General features: G+C 69.4%; 2 protein-coding genes across 2 annotated transcripts; both read left to right on the plus strand.

Annotated features, from left to right (window-relative positions):
* Positions 1–162: 162 nt before the first annotated feature.
* CLPTM1 (CLPTM1 regulator of GABA type A receptor forward trafficking) lies at positions 163–8320 on the plus strand. Its single transcript, XM_075134411.1, has 14 exons — positions 163–262; positions 353–459; positions 2754–2877; positions 3202–3360; positions 3595–3712; positions 4414–4499; positions 4818–4938; positions 5212–5456; positions 5848–5941; positions 6471–6661; positions 6744–6839; positions 7083–7218; positions 7412–7579; positions 7815–8320. Exons 1-14 carry the CDS (start codon positions 191–193, stop codon positions 8015–8017), a joined length of 1920 nt encoding a protein of 639 aa, XP_074990512.1. The 5' UTR covers positions 163–190; the 3' UTR covers positions 8018–8320.
* Positions 8321–9135: 815 nt separating this feature from the next.
* Positions 9136–12369, plus strand: LOC142074101 (uncharacterized). Its single transcript, XM_075134549.1, has 4 exons — positions 9136–9631; positions 10581–10742; positions 11347–11516; positions 11927–12369. Exons 2-4 carry the CDS (start codon positions 10595–10597, stop codon positions 12347–12349), a joined length of 741 nt encoding a protein of 246 aa, XP_074990650.1. The 5' UTR covers positions 9136–9631; positions 10581–10594; the 3' UTR covers positions 12350–12369.
* Positions 12370–13361: the final 992 nt, after the last annotated feature.

Below are 13361 nucleotides of genomic sequence, written 5' to 3' on the forward strand. Positions count from 1 at the left end.
GGGCGGGCCGGGAAACCCCGCGCGGGCGGTACCGCCATTGGCCGCCGGCGGTGACGTCGCCGTCGCGGGGGCCGGGGCTGGGAACTGGGTGGTGGTTTCCCCGGCTCCGCCCACCCCGGCCCCGCCCCTCGCCGTCACGTGCCCGCCGCCGCCGGTCTCGCGAGAGCGGCGGGAGCGGCGGCGCAGGAAGATGGCGGCGCCGGGGACGGAGGTGGCGGCGGCGGCGGCGGCGGCAGCGGGGCCCGCGCCGGGCCCGGGGCAGGTACGGGCGGGCCGCGACCGGGGCTGGGGAGGCCGGGACCGGGGGGTCCCGCTCGGCTGGCGGCACCGTGCGCTCCCCTCCTCCCCGCAGGTGACCAGCAACGGGAGCGCCGGTGGCGGCGAGGCGGCGGCGGCCGAGACGCAGCGGCAGCAGCCGGCGCCCAACGCCTGGCAGGTCATCAAAGGCGTCCTCTTCAGGTGAGCCCCGCCCGGCGCCACCGGCCCGCCGTCCTCCCTCCCCCGCCGTCGCCCCAAAACCGGGGGCGCGGCGGGGTCCCGGGCTCGTTCCCCGCCCCCCGAGGGGACGGCGGAGTTCCTGGGGCGCTGCTGCCCGTCCCCGCGTCTTGGGGGTCCTGCCGGGAGGAGGGAAGCCCGTGGGGCTGCCCCTCGTGGGGCTGGTCCCCCCCCCAGCCCCGGCACGGGGCTTTTCCAGAGCTCCGGGCCCTTGAGCTCCTTCCCGGTTTTCCCCCTGAAGCCCGGGGTCTGGGGACCGGGCAGGGGCAGCCGACGCTTCCTGGGCTCCTCCGAGGAGCCGCCGGCGCTGCCCGCGCCTCGCCGCGGGGGATCCAAAGTCCACGCCGCGGCACGGACGACTCCCAGCGCGGTGCCGAGCCCCTGCTCCGGGTCGCTCCAGCTTCCACGAGGAGGGGATCCCTCTCCCGTGGGGAAGGAGAAGGCTGGGGCGTTTCTGCTGGCACCCCTGGAGCCGGCGTTGTGTGTTTGGATGCGCTGTTCTCGACCTCGCCTGCGTTGCAGTGAGGAGGCCGATGCCGGAGCCGGCAGGTCTCGACTCTCGGACCGGTGCTGCCAAACGGGTTGTGAATCCCTTCCCGGAGGCCGTCGCTTCTCCTCGCATCCACGAGCTGCCTTCCCGCTCCGCTTCTTCTCCATCCGTCTCCTTCCTTTCCCCCCGAGGAGCTTTGTTCCTTTCCAAAGCGCCGTCTCCCCGGCAGATCCGGTGTCCTGGCCGGCGAAGCCGGGGGGAAGAGCACTCCATCGTCTCATCGCCAACGGTGCCTTCGGAAGTGCTCGGAAATGCTCCACCCGTCGTGGCTGGCTGGCGGAGGAGGCGCGAGGGAAAACTCTCACCCGCGGGTGCCCGGCAGCCCTGTCGCCTGACCCCGAGTGGGTGACGTTCACGTGCCACGGGCAAAGCGCGATGGTCTGGTTCCCGAAACCTTCCGAAGGAGAAACGTCCTCTCGAGTCTTTCCTGAGCAAACGGCGATGTCCTGGGCCGCGGGTTTACGACCGCTGATGGGGCTGCAGAAGAGCCGGCAGCGCGGGTTCTGCGCCGAGCCCTGTGCGCTCCCTCCTTTTCGACGGCGCGGCCAGGAGCGCGCAGGGAGACTTGTTTGGGCTCTCGAGCTTTCCAAAAAACGCTGCGGCTCGGCCTAACGAAGACTTATGCTGAACTAAATCCTGACGGATCTCGGAGTCTCTGGAGTTTTCTGCCTGTGGCACGGAAGCGCAGCCGTGGCCGTCGCTTGGTCCCGGGAGCCGTTGTTCGGTCGCTGGTGTTGCCCGCCATTCCCAAGCTTGTCATCCGGTCGCGCCGCGCGCAGGGCAGGAGGGGGAATTCTGATTTAGCGGCACCTGGGGCACGTATGAAAGGCTCCTCGCGCTTTACGTGCAAAGTAAAACAGAGCTGGAAACCCTTGCACCTTGGGACGCGCTGCCGAAAACCTTCCAAAATGGGGGAAAAAGGCTCGATTTCTTTCAATACACTCAAACGCTGCTACCTGGCTTGGCTCGCAGAGCGCTGCGGAGAGCGTGCGGAAGGGACCCGTCCCGGTCTCTGCGCTGGGAGCAGCCCGGGGCGCCTTGGAGAGCGATTGCAGCTCTGCGCCGAGGGTGGGAACCGTCGTGGCTGCGGGTTTGGAGGTGGCGAGCGAGCCGGGGGCTGCTCTGGGCTCCGCTGGAAGGTCTCTGCGTGGCCGGGAGCGCGTTGGGGTCTGCCCCTCGCTCGTTAGGTGACCCCGTTGTTTCTGCCACGCGTGCGCGGGAGCCAGTTTTATCCTGTGGCTTCGGCGTCCCCTTGGTTCGTCATCGATTCGCCCGCGGCGGGCTGAGCACCCTGCGTGCGTGACTTGGGGTGTCCGCCAGGATCCGGGGACGCCCCGGCATCCCCGTCCTGTGCCAGGGACGCCTTGCACGCCCGTTAGCAGCCTCCGCCGGGAGCGTGACTTTCTCAGTGTGTCCTTGAGGCGAGCTCCCGGCGCCTTTGCTCGCTTTTGGCGTGCTCCCGCTCTGCCTGGCGCTGGGTCTGAACTGGCCCAGAACCAGTTTGCTCTGGCCGGTGCCTCTCGCCCGAGGGCGAATGCTTGCCATGACGGAAGGCGAGTTTTGAAACGCAGACTTGTCCATCCGGCACTAACGATTTCCCCAATCCCCGCCCCAGGGAACGGGGTGGGTTTTTGTAGGAGGCCGCGGCCGATTTGGCTCGGGAGGGTGGGTAAAACACCTAAGCAGCTTCTCCCCCTTCCTCCCACAGGATCTTCATCATCTGGGCCATCAGCAGCTGGTTCCGCCGCGGGCCGGCGCCGCAGGAGCAGAGCAGCGCGGGCGGGACGCCGCGAGCCCCGAGCCGAAACCTTTTCCCCAAGGACACTTTAATGGTAACGCCGGCAGAAGCTGCGCCATCCCGTCCTGGGTGACCGGCATCGCGGTGACCGTGCGGTGGCTCCGTGGCTGGACCTGCTGCTCTAGCTCTGAGCTAGATCTTAAATCTAGCGCAGCTAAATTATAGCTCTGCCCGTGGCTGCGGTGTCCTGGCGCTGCGGCGTCGGCCAAGCGTTATTCCTCGGGCTCACCGGAGCACCGGGCCGGTTTGGGAGGGGATGCTGTGGCGCCGTACGGCGGAGCGGGAGCGGTTCGGGCACCGATATCTTGCCGTCGGGCTGAGTCTTCCACCGGCAGCTGACGTCCCCCTCTCTCCGCAGGACCTCTACGTTTATATCTCGGAGCACGAGCACTTTACGGACTTCAACGTCAGCTCGGCGCTGTTCTGGCAGAAGCGGGATCTTGTCTACGGGGACTGGACCAGCGGGGAGAACGCCGACGGGTGCTACGAACACTATGGGGAAGTCGACATTTCGCAGGTGGGTGCACCCGCTACTCTTTCTGGGAGGTTTGAGGCCAGGTGGGGGATCGTCGAGGAGCTGGCGGCGGCGATCGCCAGGATCGTGCTCAAAGCCATCCTGCGGGAGGATGGTTGGCGTCGGTGCCAGGCGCCGTACGGACGTGGGCGCCGAGGCGGTGGCAGCGGCTGGGAGATGACAGCCGTGCTCCGACCGCATCCGGCTTCTAACCGCCCTGTCGGGGTGTGATTTCAGAGCGTCCAGCAGAACGGCTCCATCTACATCCACGTGTACTTCACGAAGAGCGGCTTCCATCCCGACCCCAGGCAGAAGAACCTGTACAGGCGCCTCGCCACGGTCCACACGTCACGAAGTACGGCCCGGGGCAGGAGGGCAGCGCGCGGCGGCCCCGGGGTGGTGCTGGGGAAAGGGGCACCCCAGTTCCCGTGTCAAAATGGGAGCCCGAAGGAGTGGGGCTGAGCTCTGGCTTTGGCTCGGCGGAGGCAGGTGCTGAAGGGGAAGATTAGGGGCAAATATCTGACTCCCCGCAGCCTCCAGCGCGCTGGCTTGGCTGCTCCCCGACCTGGACGTTTTCCTGGACGTCTTCTGTGAACCTTCGGAGGAAAAACCTCTTTAAATCTCTGCGAGCTCTTGGTTTCCACCCACATTATGCGGGAGGGGGGTCCCTAGTTGTACGAGGGGGGTGCGGAACCACGTCAGCGTTGAGAAGAGGAAGGAATTGCCATGTTCAGGTCTTCCTGCAGGACAGGAAGATCCGGACACTTCATCTCAGGTGTTTTCCTCCAACAGCGATGCGATTATCCCAAAGGTTTGGCTGTTAATCTGGTTCGTTGTCCCTAAACTACAGCCTTTCCCTTTGATAACTGGAAGATCTGTGAGACAGTCCGGATTAATTAGTTCTGGGGGGTGACGTGAGGGGAAACGGGCTTCTCCGGTCAGCTCGCGCCTGTCGTAAAATGCCCCGCTCCCCTCCTGGCAGGCCGTAACCTCCTTAGGTTTCCTTCCCTACCTTCTGCAGAGCTGGAAACGCTCACCTCTCCTTTTTCCTTCCAGTGATCAACAAATACAAGCGCCGGCGGTTCCAGAAAACCAAGAACCTCCTGACGGGTGAGACGGAGGCAGACCCCGAAATGATCAAGGTAACCGGCTCTTCCTTTTGTGTTTGGTTTTTTTTTTTTGGTTTTTCCCCCGAATTGGCCAAACTCCTAAATATTCACGCACCTTCCTCCGGTTGCAAAGCTGTCGGGAAGTGCCGCAGAGGATTCCCCCTCCTGCCTGGGGCTCGTCCCTCCCGCTCCGCAGAGGGGGACGAGGACGATGATTTCCTTGTAGTATTTCTGGAATATTCTCTACCCCTTCGCCTCTGCTGCCTTGATTAAGGGGGGGATGGCGGTGGGCGGGATGGAGGGACGCCAGCCGCCGTGCCGGTGACGGAGGCGGTGGTCTTCTCGTTGCAGAGGGCGGAAGACTACGGTCCCGTGGAGGTCATCTCGCACTGGCACCCCAACTTGACCATCAACATGGTGGACGACCACACGCCCTGGGTGAAGGGCAGCGTGCCACCCCCCCTGGACCAGTGTAAGGGCCGGGGTGTGCCGGGGGCTCCCCTGCTCCGGGGGCGGCTTTCCGGGGCTGGCCCTGCTGTCCCCTCTCCTCGGAGGGGCTTCTGTGGGGAACGGGGGCTTGGTTCTCCGTTGTCAGCGGGACCCCCGCCTCTCCGGGAGCTTGTTCGGGGCCGGGCCGGGGTTCGGCAGCCTCTCGGTGTTTGCCGAGGGGGATGACGGTGACCACGGCTCTCGCGGCTCCCTGTCGCCTGCTCAGCCCTCCTTCTGCTCTTTCCCCCGGCTCCAGATGTGAAGTTTGACGCCATCAGCGGCGACTACTACCCCATCCTCTACTTCAACGACTACTGGAACCTGCAGAAGGACTATTTCCCCATCAACGAGACCCTGCAGCGCCTGCCCTTCCGCCTCTCCTTCTGCCCGCTCTCCCTGTGGCGCTGGCAGCTCTACGCCGCCCAGAGCACCAAATCCCCCTGGAATTTCCTGGGAGAGGACCTCTACGAGCAGTCGGACGAGGAGCAGGACTCGGTGAAGGTGAGAGCCGCTTGCGGGCCTCCCTCCTCCCGGCTGCGGTTCTCCTGCTCGCCCCCGTAGATCGGGACCTCTCTTTCATAGCAGCTCCTCCTGCGTTCCGTGTTTTTTCCCTACCTTCGCTGGAAGAGCGTTCGATGCCCGTTCTTTCTTGTGATCGCTCCTTATTAATTACCTTCGCCATGCGAAGAGGGAGGGGTGCGCAGGCACCTGCCTGCGTCTTGGCTACGTAGTGGGAAGGGAGCTTGGAGGCCGTAACGATCGAGAGGGATTAAACCCCTCGTCCTCCTCGGTGCTCCGGTGCCCTGTGACCGACTGGATCCTCCCTGTTCGCCCTGTTGGGCAGCGGGAGGGTGGGACGGAGCCTCAGAGGGGTTTCTGATGCCTGTTCCAGGTTGCTCTCCTGGAGACGAACCCCTACCTGCTGGCGCTGACCATCGTCGTCTCCATCGTGCACAGCATCTTCGAGTTCTTGGCCTTCAAAAACGGTGAGCGCCGCGGCGGGACCCCGGGGATCCGCGGAGAGGGGAAGGACGCGGTGGCGTGGCCTAAAACCCTCTCCCCGCTCCTGCCTCCACCTCGTCTTGTCCCCGCGGCGGCGGCGGAGCAGACGTCCTCGTGCTGCGGCGCGGTCTCGGCCGGCTGAACGCCACGCGCTGCCGCGAGCCCTCCTCTCCCCGGCTGTGACGTCTTCAGCAGCCGTAGCCAAATCCGACCGCGTCCTGGGCCGGCTGCGGCCGCTGTGGCACGCGTTGAGGCATCCGGTGCTCCTCGGGCGCGGTCCTCCGTGCCGCAGGGCCGACTTGAGGGCAGAAAGACGGAAACTTGTGGTTTTCTGGGTCCCCGCCGCCTGCGCTGGTGCCAGACAGCGCCTCGCAGCGTCTGCTCGGCTCCAGCGATCGCACCGCCTGCTCCTCTCGCTCCCTCCGCCGGGCCGCGGGCCGCGGTAGCTCTCCGGCGCGGGGGGGTTCCCCCTTCCCCTCTGGCGGGGTGACGGCTTGGGCCCCTTCCCGACAGACATCCAGTTCTGGAACAGCCGGCAATCTCTGGAGGGGCTCTCCGTCCGCTCCGTCTTCTTCGGCGTCTTCCAGTCCCTCGTCGTCCTCCTTTACATCTTGGATAACGAAACCAACTTCGTGGTGCAAGTCAGCGTCTTCATCGGGCTCCTCATCGACCTCTGGAAGATCACAAAGGTCATGGACGTCCGGGTAGGCAGCGGCGCGGGCGCGGGGGGGGGCTGGCGGTGCCCCCGGTCCTGCTCGGTGACGCCTCTCCCCTCTCCTTCGGCAGCTGGACCGCGAGAACAAGGTGGCAGGAGTGTTTCCCCGCGTAACCTTCAAAGACAAATCGACCTACGTCGAGTCTTCCACGAAGGTGTACGACGACGTGAGTCGGGGGGGGGCGAGTGCCGGCGACAGCGCGGCGCTGCCGAGCCCGGCTCCGGCCGGGCCAAACGCCTCGGCGCGCGTCTCCGCGCTTCGTCTTCCCCGATTCCCCTGGGACTCACCCGGGGCAGGGCAGGCGGCGTTGCCCAGCCCTCCCGAGCCCGGCTTGGGAGCCGGGGAAGCACCGGGCCGGGGCTCCGGCGCATTCCCGGCTGATTTTTTTTGGGTGTCGCTGCCTCCCCAGATGGCTTTCCGGTACCTCTCGTGGATCCTCTTCCCCTTGCTGGGCTGTTACGCCGTGTACAGCCTGCTCTACCTGGAGCACAAGGGCTGGTACTCGTGGGTGCTGAGCATGCTCTACGGCTTCCTCCTGACCTTCGGTGAGTGCCGCGCTCGCCGCCGGCAGACGCCGAAAATCCCCCCGACGCGAGGAAGAGGGGGGCGGGTTGCGCCCCGAGGTGCAATTTTTCTTCTGGGGCTCCTTCCTGGGCTCCCCTGTTTCTGGGGCTGGGGGGATCTCACCGGTACCGACGGGGCTTCGTTACGCTAACGAGGAGCCCCCCCCCCCCGCAGGCTTCATCACCATGACCCCCCAGCTCTTCATCAACTACAAGCTGAAGTCGGTCGCCCACCTGCCCTGGCGGATGCTGACCTACAAAGCCCTCAACACCTTCATCGATGACCTCTTCGCCTTCGTCATCAAGATGCCCATGATGTACAGGATAGGCTGCCTGCGGGACGGTACGGCCTGGGGGGGGTCCCGGGGGTGGGGGGGGGCGGTCCTGGGGGTCCCTTCTGGTCCCTGTGGGGGTGATCCTGGCCCCCTGGGGGTCCCTTCTGGTCCCCACGCCGCACCCCGTGCCCTCCCTTCTGCTGCTTATGGCCGCGTTGCCCCCCACCTCTCCAGGGTTGGGGGGGGGGGCCCACTTGTGCCCCCCCCCCCACCTTCACCCCTCTCTTCCTCCCCCCCGTCCAGACGTCGTCTTCTTCATTTACCTCTACCAACGCTGGATCTACCGGGTGGACCTCACGCGCGTCAACGAATTCGGTGTCAGCGGGGAGGACCAGGTCTCCCCCCGACCCCCCTTGCCCGGCAGCCCCCCCACAACACTGCCCGCCGGGGTCCCCCCGAACCCCCCAGGGGGGGAAAAACCGCCAGAGGACAAGAAGAAGGATTAACCCACCGCCCCTCGCTCGGTTTTTACCAAACCCGGCGTCCTCGCCGGGCACCGGATGGGGGGAGCGGCCGTGCCGGGTGGTTTTCCCCCCCCCCCCCCCCCCCCCCCATCTCCCTTGGGATTGGGGGGGTGGGGGGTGGCTGCGCGGCCCCCCGGGGAGCGGCGCCCCCCCCCCGCTGTGTTTCACGTCCCCCCTGGTCCCGTCAGCGTTGTGCGCTCCATCCCATTGTGCCGGTGTGTAGGACAGTGTCACGGAGTTCTCGCGGCCTCGCCTCTTCCATAAAGAGCTGATTTAACCCCAAAACCGACCCTCCCGCCTCGCCTGCACCCCCCCCCAATTTGGAGGTGCCCCAGCCCTCCGAAGAGGGTTTAGGGGTCCCCCTTTGGGGCCTATTCCCCCCCCAGGCTGAAGCAGGACCCCCAGGGATGATGTAGGCAAAGGGGGGCACCCTGCACCCCCCTATTGGGGGGGGCACCCCTCATGGGGGAGCACCCCTTTCCCACCGGGGACAGACCTTGGGGTGCTGCTGGTGCTTGAGGGGGGGTCCCTGTCCCAGGGGTGATTCTGGGGGTCCCTCCCGGTGCTTATGGGGGTGGCCCAATCCCGGGGGCGTCCCTCCCGGTGCTTATGGCAGGGGTCCCATCCCGGGGGTCCCTCCCGGTGCTTACGGGGGTGGCCCAGTCCCGGGGGCGTCCCTCCCGGTGCTTATGGGGGGGTCCCATCCCGGGGATCCCTCCCGGTGCCTATGGGGGGGTCCCATCCCGGGGGTCCCTCCCGGTGCTTATGGGGGGGGTCCCATCCCGGGGGTCCCTCCCGGTGCTTATGGGGGGGGTCCCATCCCGGGGGTCCTTCCCGGTGCTTATGGCGGGGGTCCCGGTCCCGGGGGGGTGTCCCAGGGGTCCCTCCCGGTGCTTATGGGGGGATCCCGGTCCCGGGGATCCCTGTCCGTGCGTACCGGAGGGGGGTGGGGCTCGGTCCTGCTGGGGGATCCTGGGACTGGGGGTGTGTCCCGGTACCGGGGTGGGGGGGGTGTGTACCGGGGGGTCCCGGTCCCGGGGGGGGGAGCACCCCCCGTGTCCGCCCCGCCCCCGCCTGTCACGGGGCTCCGGTGGCGGCACCTCCCTGCGGCCACGTGCTGCGGCGGCCCCGCCCCCTCACGTGGCGGAGCACCGGCCCCGCGGCCGCACGTGGCGCCGGTAGCCACGTCACCGAGCCGCGGCCGCGCCCATTGGCCGCCGGTGCCGTCCGTCCGCCGCGGGGGCGGGGCCCGGACAGCGCTTGGTGGGGCCGCCGCTGTCGCTGACACCCGCGCCCGGGGACCCGCCGGTAGCGGAGTCCGGTGCCGCCCCCGGTACCGGAGCCCCCTGCCCGGTACCGGAGCCGATTCCGGACCGGAGCCCCCCAGCCCGTACCGGAGCCCCCGGTGCCGGAGCCGATTCCGGACCGGAGCCCCCCAGCCCGTACCGGAGCTCCCGGTGTCGGAGCCCCCTGCCCGTTACCGCCTTCCCCCCTCACCGGCACCGTCCCGCTGTTCGTGGGCCCCCACGCCCCATTGCCGGATCGGGCCCGGCCCCCACCCGCCCCGCCCGGTACCGGCACCGGCTCCGGACCCAGGCAGGTACGGGGTGGCGGGGGGACAGGGGGACATTCGGGGTGACAGGGGACGTCGGGGGGCTTTGGGGAACAGGGGGGGACACAGGGACATTTGGGGGGACAGGGGACATGGGGGGGCTTTGGGGGACACGGGGGGACACAGGGACATTTGGGGGGACAGGGGACATGGGGGGACACAGGGACATTTGGGGGGACAGGGGACATGGGGGGGCTTTGGGGGACATGGGGGGACACAGGGACATTTGGGGGGACAGGGGACATGGGGGGACACAGGGACATTTGGGGGGACGGGGACATGGGGGGGCTTTGGGGGACATGGGGGGACACAGGGACATTTAGGGGGCTTTGGGGGACACGGGGACATGGAAGGACAGGGGACATGGGGGGGACACGGGGACACGGAGGGGCACGGGGACATTTGGGGGGGGTTGGGGACATGGTGGGCTTTGGGGGACAAATGACATTGGGGGGTACAGGGGACATGGGGGGGTTACGGGGACATGGGGGGACACCAGGGGGCATGGGGGGACGGGGGTACTATGAGTGCAGGGGACAGGAGGGGCCATGGGCACCAGAGGAGGTGCCGGGGGGGCACACGGGGTGACCAGGTGTGTCCCCATCATGGCTGTGACAACTGGGGGGACACAGGGGATGCAGGACCGGGGGACGATGGGGTCTCCGACTCCCCTGGCCACCCCCAGTGCCACCCTGGGGGGGTCCCTGAGCCAGGAGCCGGGGGACAGGGGGGTCCACTGCGTCACAACCCTCCGCCGCCCCTGTCACCCGGCCACCTGCGCCTGGCACCCGGCCACTGCTGTCACCTGGCCACCCTCACCCGGCTGCTGGCGCTGGGCCACCAACACCCCCCAACTCCCCCCCCCGGTCACCGTGTGCCCCCAGGACCCCTCCCCCCGCCAGGGTCCCCATGGCCCCCCACGTCCCCCCGCAGGAGGGGCCGCCCCGATGCCGGTCGAGTCGCAGGGGCCGGGAGTGGCCACCGAGCTCCCCCCCACCCGGGCCCCCCCCGAGGCCCCCCCAAAGAAGACGGGGGATGGGTGGGGGGCACAGCCCCCCCTGGCCAGTGAGTCCGAGAAAGACTCCGGCTTCTCAGGTAGGGGCCGCATCCTGTCCCCGTCCCCTGTCCCGGGGGTCCCCGTCCCCTGGGCTGGGGGTCCCTGTCCCCTGTCCCAGGGGTCCCCATCCCCTGGGTTGGGGGTCCCTGTCCTGGGGTCCCCGTCCCCTGGGTTGGGGGTCCCTGTCCCGGGGTCCCTGTCCCCTGGGCTGGGGGTCCCTGTCCCCTGTCCCGGGGGTCCCCGTCCCCTGGGTTGGGGGTCCCTGTCCCGGGGTCCCTCTCCCCTGTTCCGAGGGTCCCTCTCCCCTGTTCCGAGGGTCCCTGTCCCCTGGCTTGGGGGTCCCTGTCCCTGTCCCCCAGTCTGGGGGTCCCCGTCCCCTGGGCTGGGGGTCCCTGTCCCCTGTCCCAGGGGTCCCCATCCCCTGGGTTGGGGGTCCCTGTCCCGGGGTCCCCATCCCCTGGGTTGGGGGTCCCTCTCCCCTGTTCCGAGGGTCCCTGTCCCCTGGGCTGGGGGTCCCTGTCCCTGTCCCCCAGTCTGGGGGTTGCTGTCCCTTGTCCTGGAGGTCCCTGTCCCTGTCCCCTGGGCTGGGGGTCCCCGGGGCTGGCTCAGGGCGCGGCGGGGGCTCACTCCCACCCCCGGCAGACACCAGCTCGGAGCATCTGAGCCGGCGGGAGCAGACGGACACGGAGGAGCCGCCCGGCCCCGGCACCCAACCGGCCCTGCCGCAGCACCCGCTCACCGTCCCGGCACCCGGCCACCCCTTCGCCCGTCTGGCACCCGTCTACCTCGTCCACAACCTCCTCCTCCAGCAGGTAACGGCACCGCGCTGCCAGATCTGGCACCGGGCTGCTCCGGCACCGGGCTGCTCCGGCACTGGGCTGCTCCGGCACCGGGCTGCTCCGGCACCGGGCTACACCGGCACCGGGCTGCTCCGGCACCGGGCTGCTCCGGCACCGGGCTACACCGGCACCGGGCTGCTCCGGCACCGGGCTACACCGGCACCGGGCTGCTCCGGCACTGTGGTGCTCCGGCACCGGGCTCCTCCGGCACCGGGCTCCTCCGGCACCGGGCTGCTCCGGCACTGGGCTGCTCCTGGCTCCGGCACCGGGCTGGTTTGGCGCCTGGCTGGTTCAGCACCGAGTGGCTCCAGCACCAGCCTGCTCTGGCACTTCTCCGGCACCGTGCCAGCTCCGGCTTCTCTCACCCCCCCTCTTCCCCGCAGCCCCTGGGAGCCCCCCTGGAGCCCTGGCAGCCGGCTCAGCTTCTCCTACTCCAGCCCCCGCCCCCCGCCGCCCCCCGCCACGATGCCGCCGCCGCCCGCCACGATGCCACCGTGACGGTCGCCCCGGTAGGGAGCCCGGGATGCCGAATCCGGCGGCTGGGGGCGACGGCGGAGCTTTTGCGGCGGGGGGGGCTGCTGGCGGCAGCTCTGCGCACCGGGGCCCTTCTGCGGCAGAACCGGCGCACCCAGCGGGAGATCGCCGCCCTGCGCCGGCACGCCCGGCTGCTGGCCCGCGCCGCCCGCGACCCCCGCGCCTGGCCTCGCCTGCGCGACGCCCTGGGGGGGGGCGGCCCCCCGGTGCCTCCCGGTGCCCCCCGACAGGAGCCCCCCGTGTTTGGGGAGGGGCTGGGTGCGAGGGAATAAAGGTGCTGGGGTGTCCCCGACCTGTCCTGTCCCTGTGTCCGTGGTGGCCCCTGGAGTCCCCCCCGTGCCCCGCTCCGGTGGTCCCAGGGGTGTGCCCCCCATGTCTGTGGGGTCCCCCCCCGTGTCCCGCCCCTGTGGCCCCCGGGGTCCCCCCCATGTCCTGCCCTGGTGGTCCCAGGGGTGTCCCTCCATGTCTGCGAGGTACCCCCCATGTCCTGCCCCTGTGTCCCCCCGTGTCCTGCCCCTGTGGCCCCCAGGGTCCCCCCCATGTCCTGCCCCTGTGTCCCCCCGTGTCCTGCCCCTGTGGCCCCCAGGGTCCCCCCCATGTCCTGCCCCTGTGTCCCCCCGTGTCCTGCCCCTGTGGCCCCCAGGGTTCCCCCGTGTCCTATGCCGGTGGCCCCCGGGGTCCCCCCATGTCCTGCCCCGGTGGCCCCCGGGGTCCCCCTGTGTCCTGCCCTGGTGGTCCCAGGGGTGTCCCTCCATGTCTGCGAGGTACCCCCCATGTCCTGCCCCTGTGGCCCCCAGGGTCCCCCCCATGTCCTGCCCCTGTGTCCCCCTGTGTCCTGCCCCTGTGGCCCCCAGGGTCCCCCCCATGTCCTGCCCCTGTGTCCCCCCGTGTCCTGCCCCGGTGGCCCCCGGGGTCCCCCTGTGTCCTGCCCCGGTGACCCCCGGGATCCCCCCCGTGTCCTGCCCCGGTGGCCCCCGGGGTCCCCCCCATGTCCTGCCCCTGTGTCCCCCCGTGTCCTGCCCCGGTGGCCCCCTGTGTCCCCCCGTGTCCTGCCCCAGTGGCCCCCGGGGTCCCCCCCATGTCCTGCCCCGGTGCCTCCCGGGGTCCCCCCGTGTCCTGCCCCAGTGGCCCCCGGGGTCCCCCCCATGTCCTGCCCCGGTGGCCCCCGGGGTCCCCCTGTGTCCTGCCCCAGTGACCCCCGGGATCCCCCCCGTGTCCTGCCCCAGTGGCCCCCGGGGTCCCCGCCATGTCCTGCCCCGGTGCCCCCCGGGGTCCCCCTGTGTC

The sequence above is a fragment of the Calonectris borealis genome, chromosome 32 (genome assembly GCF_964195595.1).
Source record: "Calonectris borealis chromosome 32, bCalBor7.hap1.2, whole genome shotgun sequence".
Taxonomy (NCBI): domain Eukaryota; kingdom Metazoa; phylum Chordata; class Aves; order Procellariiformes; family Procellariidae; genus Calonectris; species Calonectris borealis.

Excerpts from the sequence above, each read along its gene's own strand:
- CLPTM1 (XM_075134411.1), top strand. The coding sequence starts at position 191 with ATGGCGGCGCCGGGGACGGAGGTGGCGGCGGCGGCGGCGGCGGCAGCG. Across the intron at positions 3,713-4,413 it reads CACGGTCCACACGTCACGAA|TGATCAACAAATACAAGCGC; the intron begins GTACGGCCCGGG and ends TTTTCCTTCCAG. Across the intron at positions 4,939-5,211 it reads GCCACCCCCCCTGGACCAGT|ATGTGAAGTTTGACGCCATC; the intron begins GTAAGGGCCGGG and ends CCCCGGCTCCAG.
- LOC142074101 (XM_075134549.1), top strand. The coding sequence starts at position 10,595 with ATGCCGGTCGAGTCGCAGGGGCCGGGAGTGGCCACCGAGCTCCCCCCC. Across the intron at positions 10,743-11,346 it reads GAAAGACTCCGGCTTCTCAG|ACACCAGCTCGGAGCATCTG; the intron begins GTAGGGGCCGCA and ends CACCCCCGGCAG. Across the intron at positions 11,517-11,926 it reads ACAACCTCCTCCTCCAGCAG|CCCCTGGGAGCCCCCCTGGA; the intron begins GTAACGGCACCG and ends TCTTCCCCGCAG.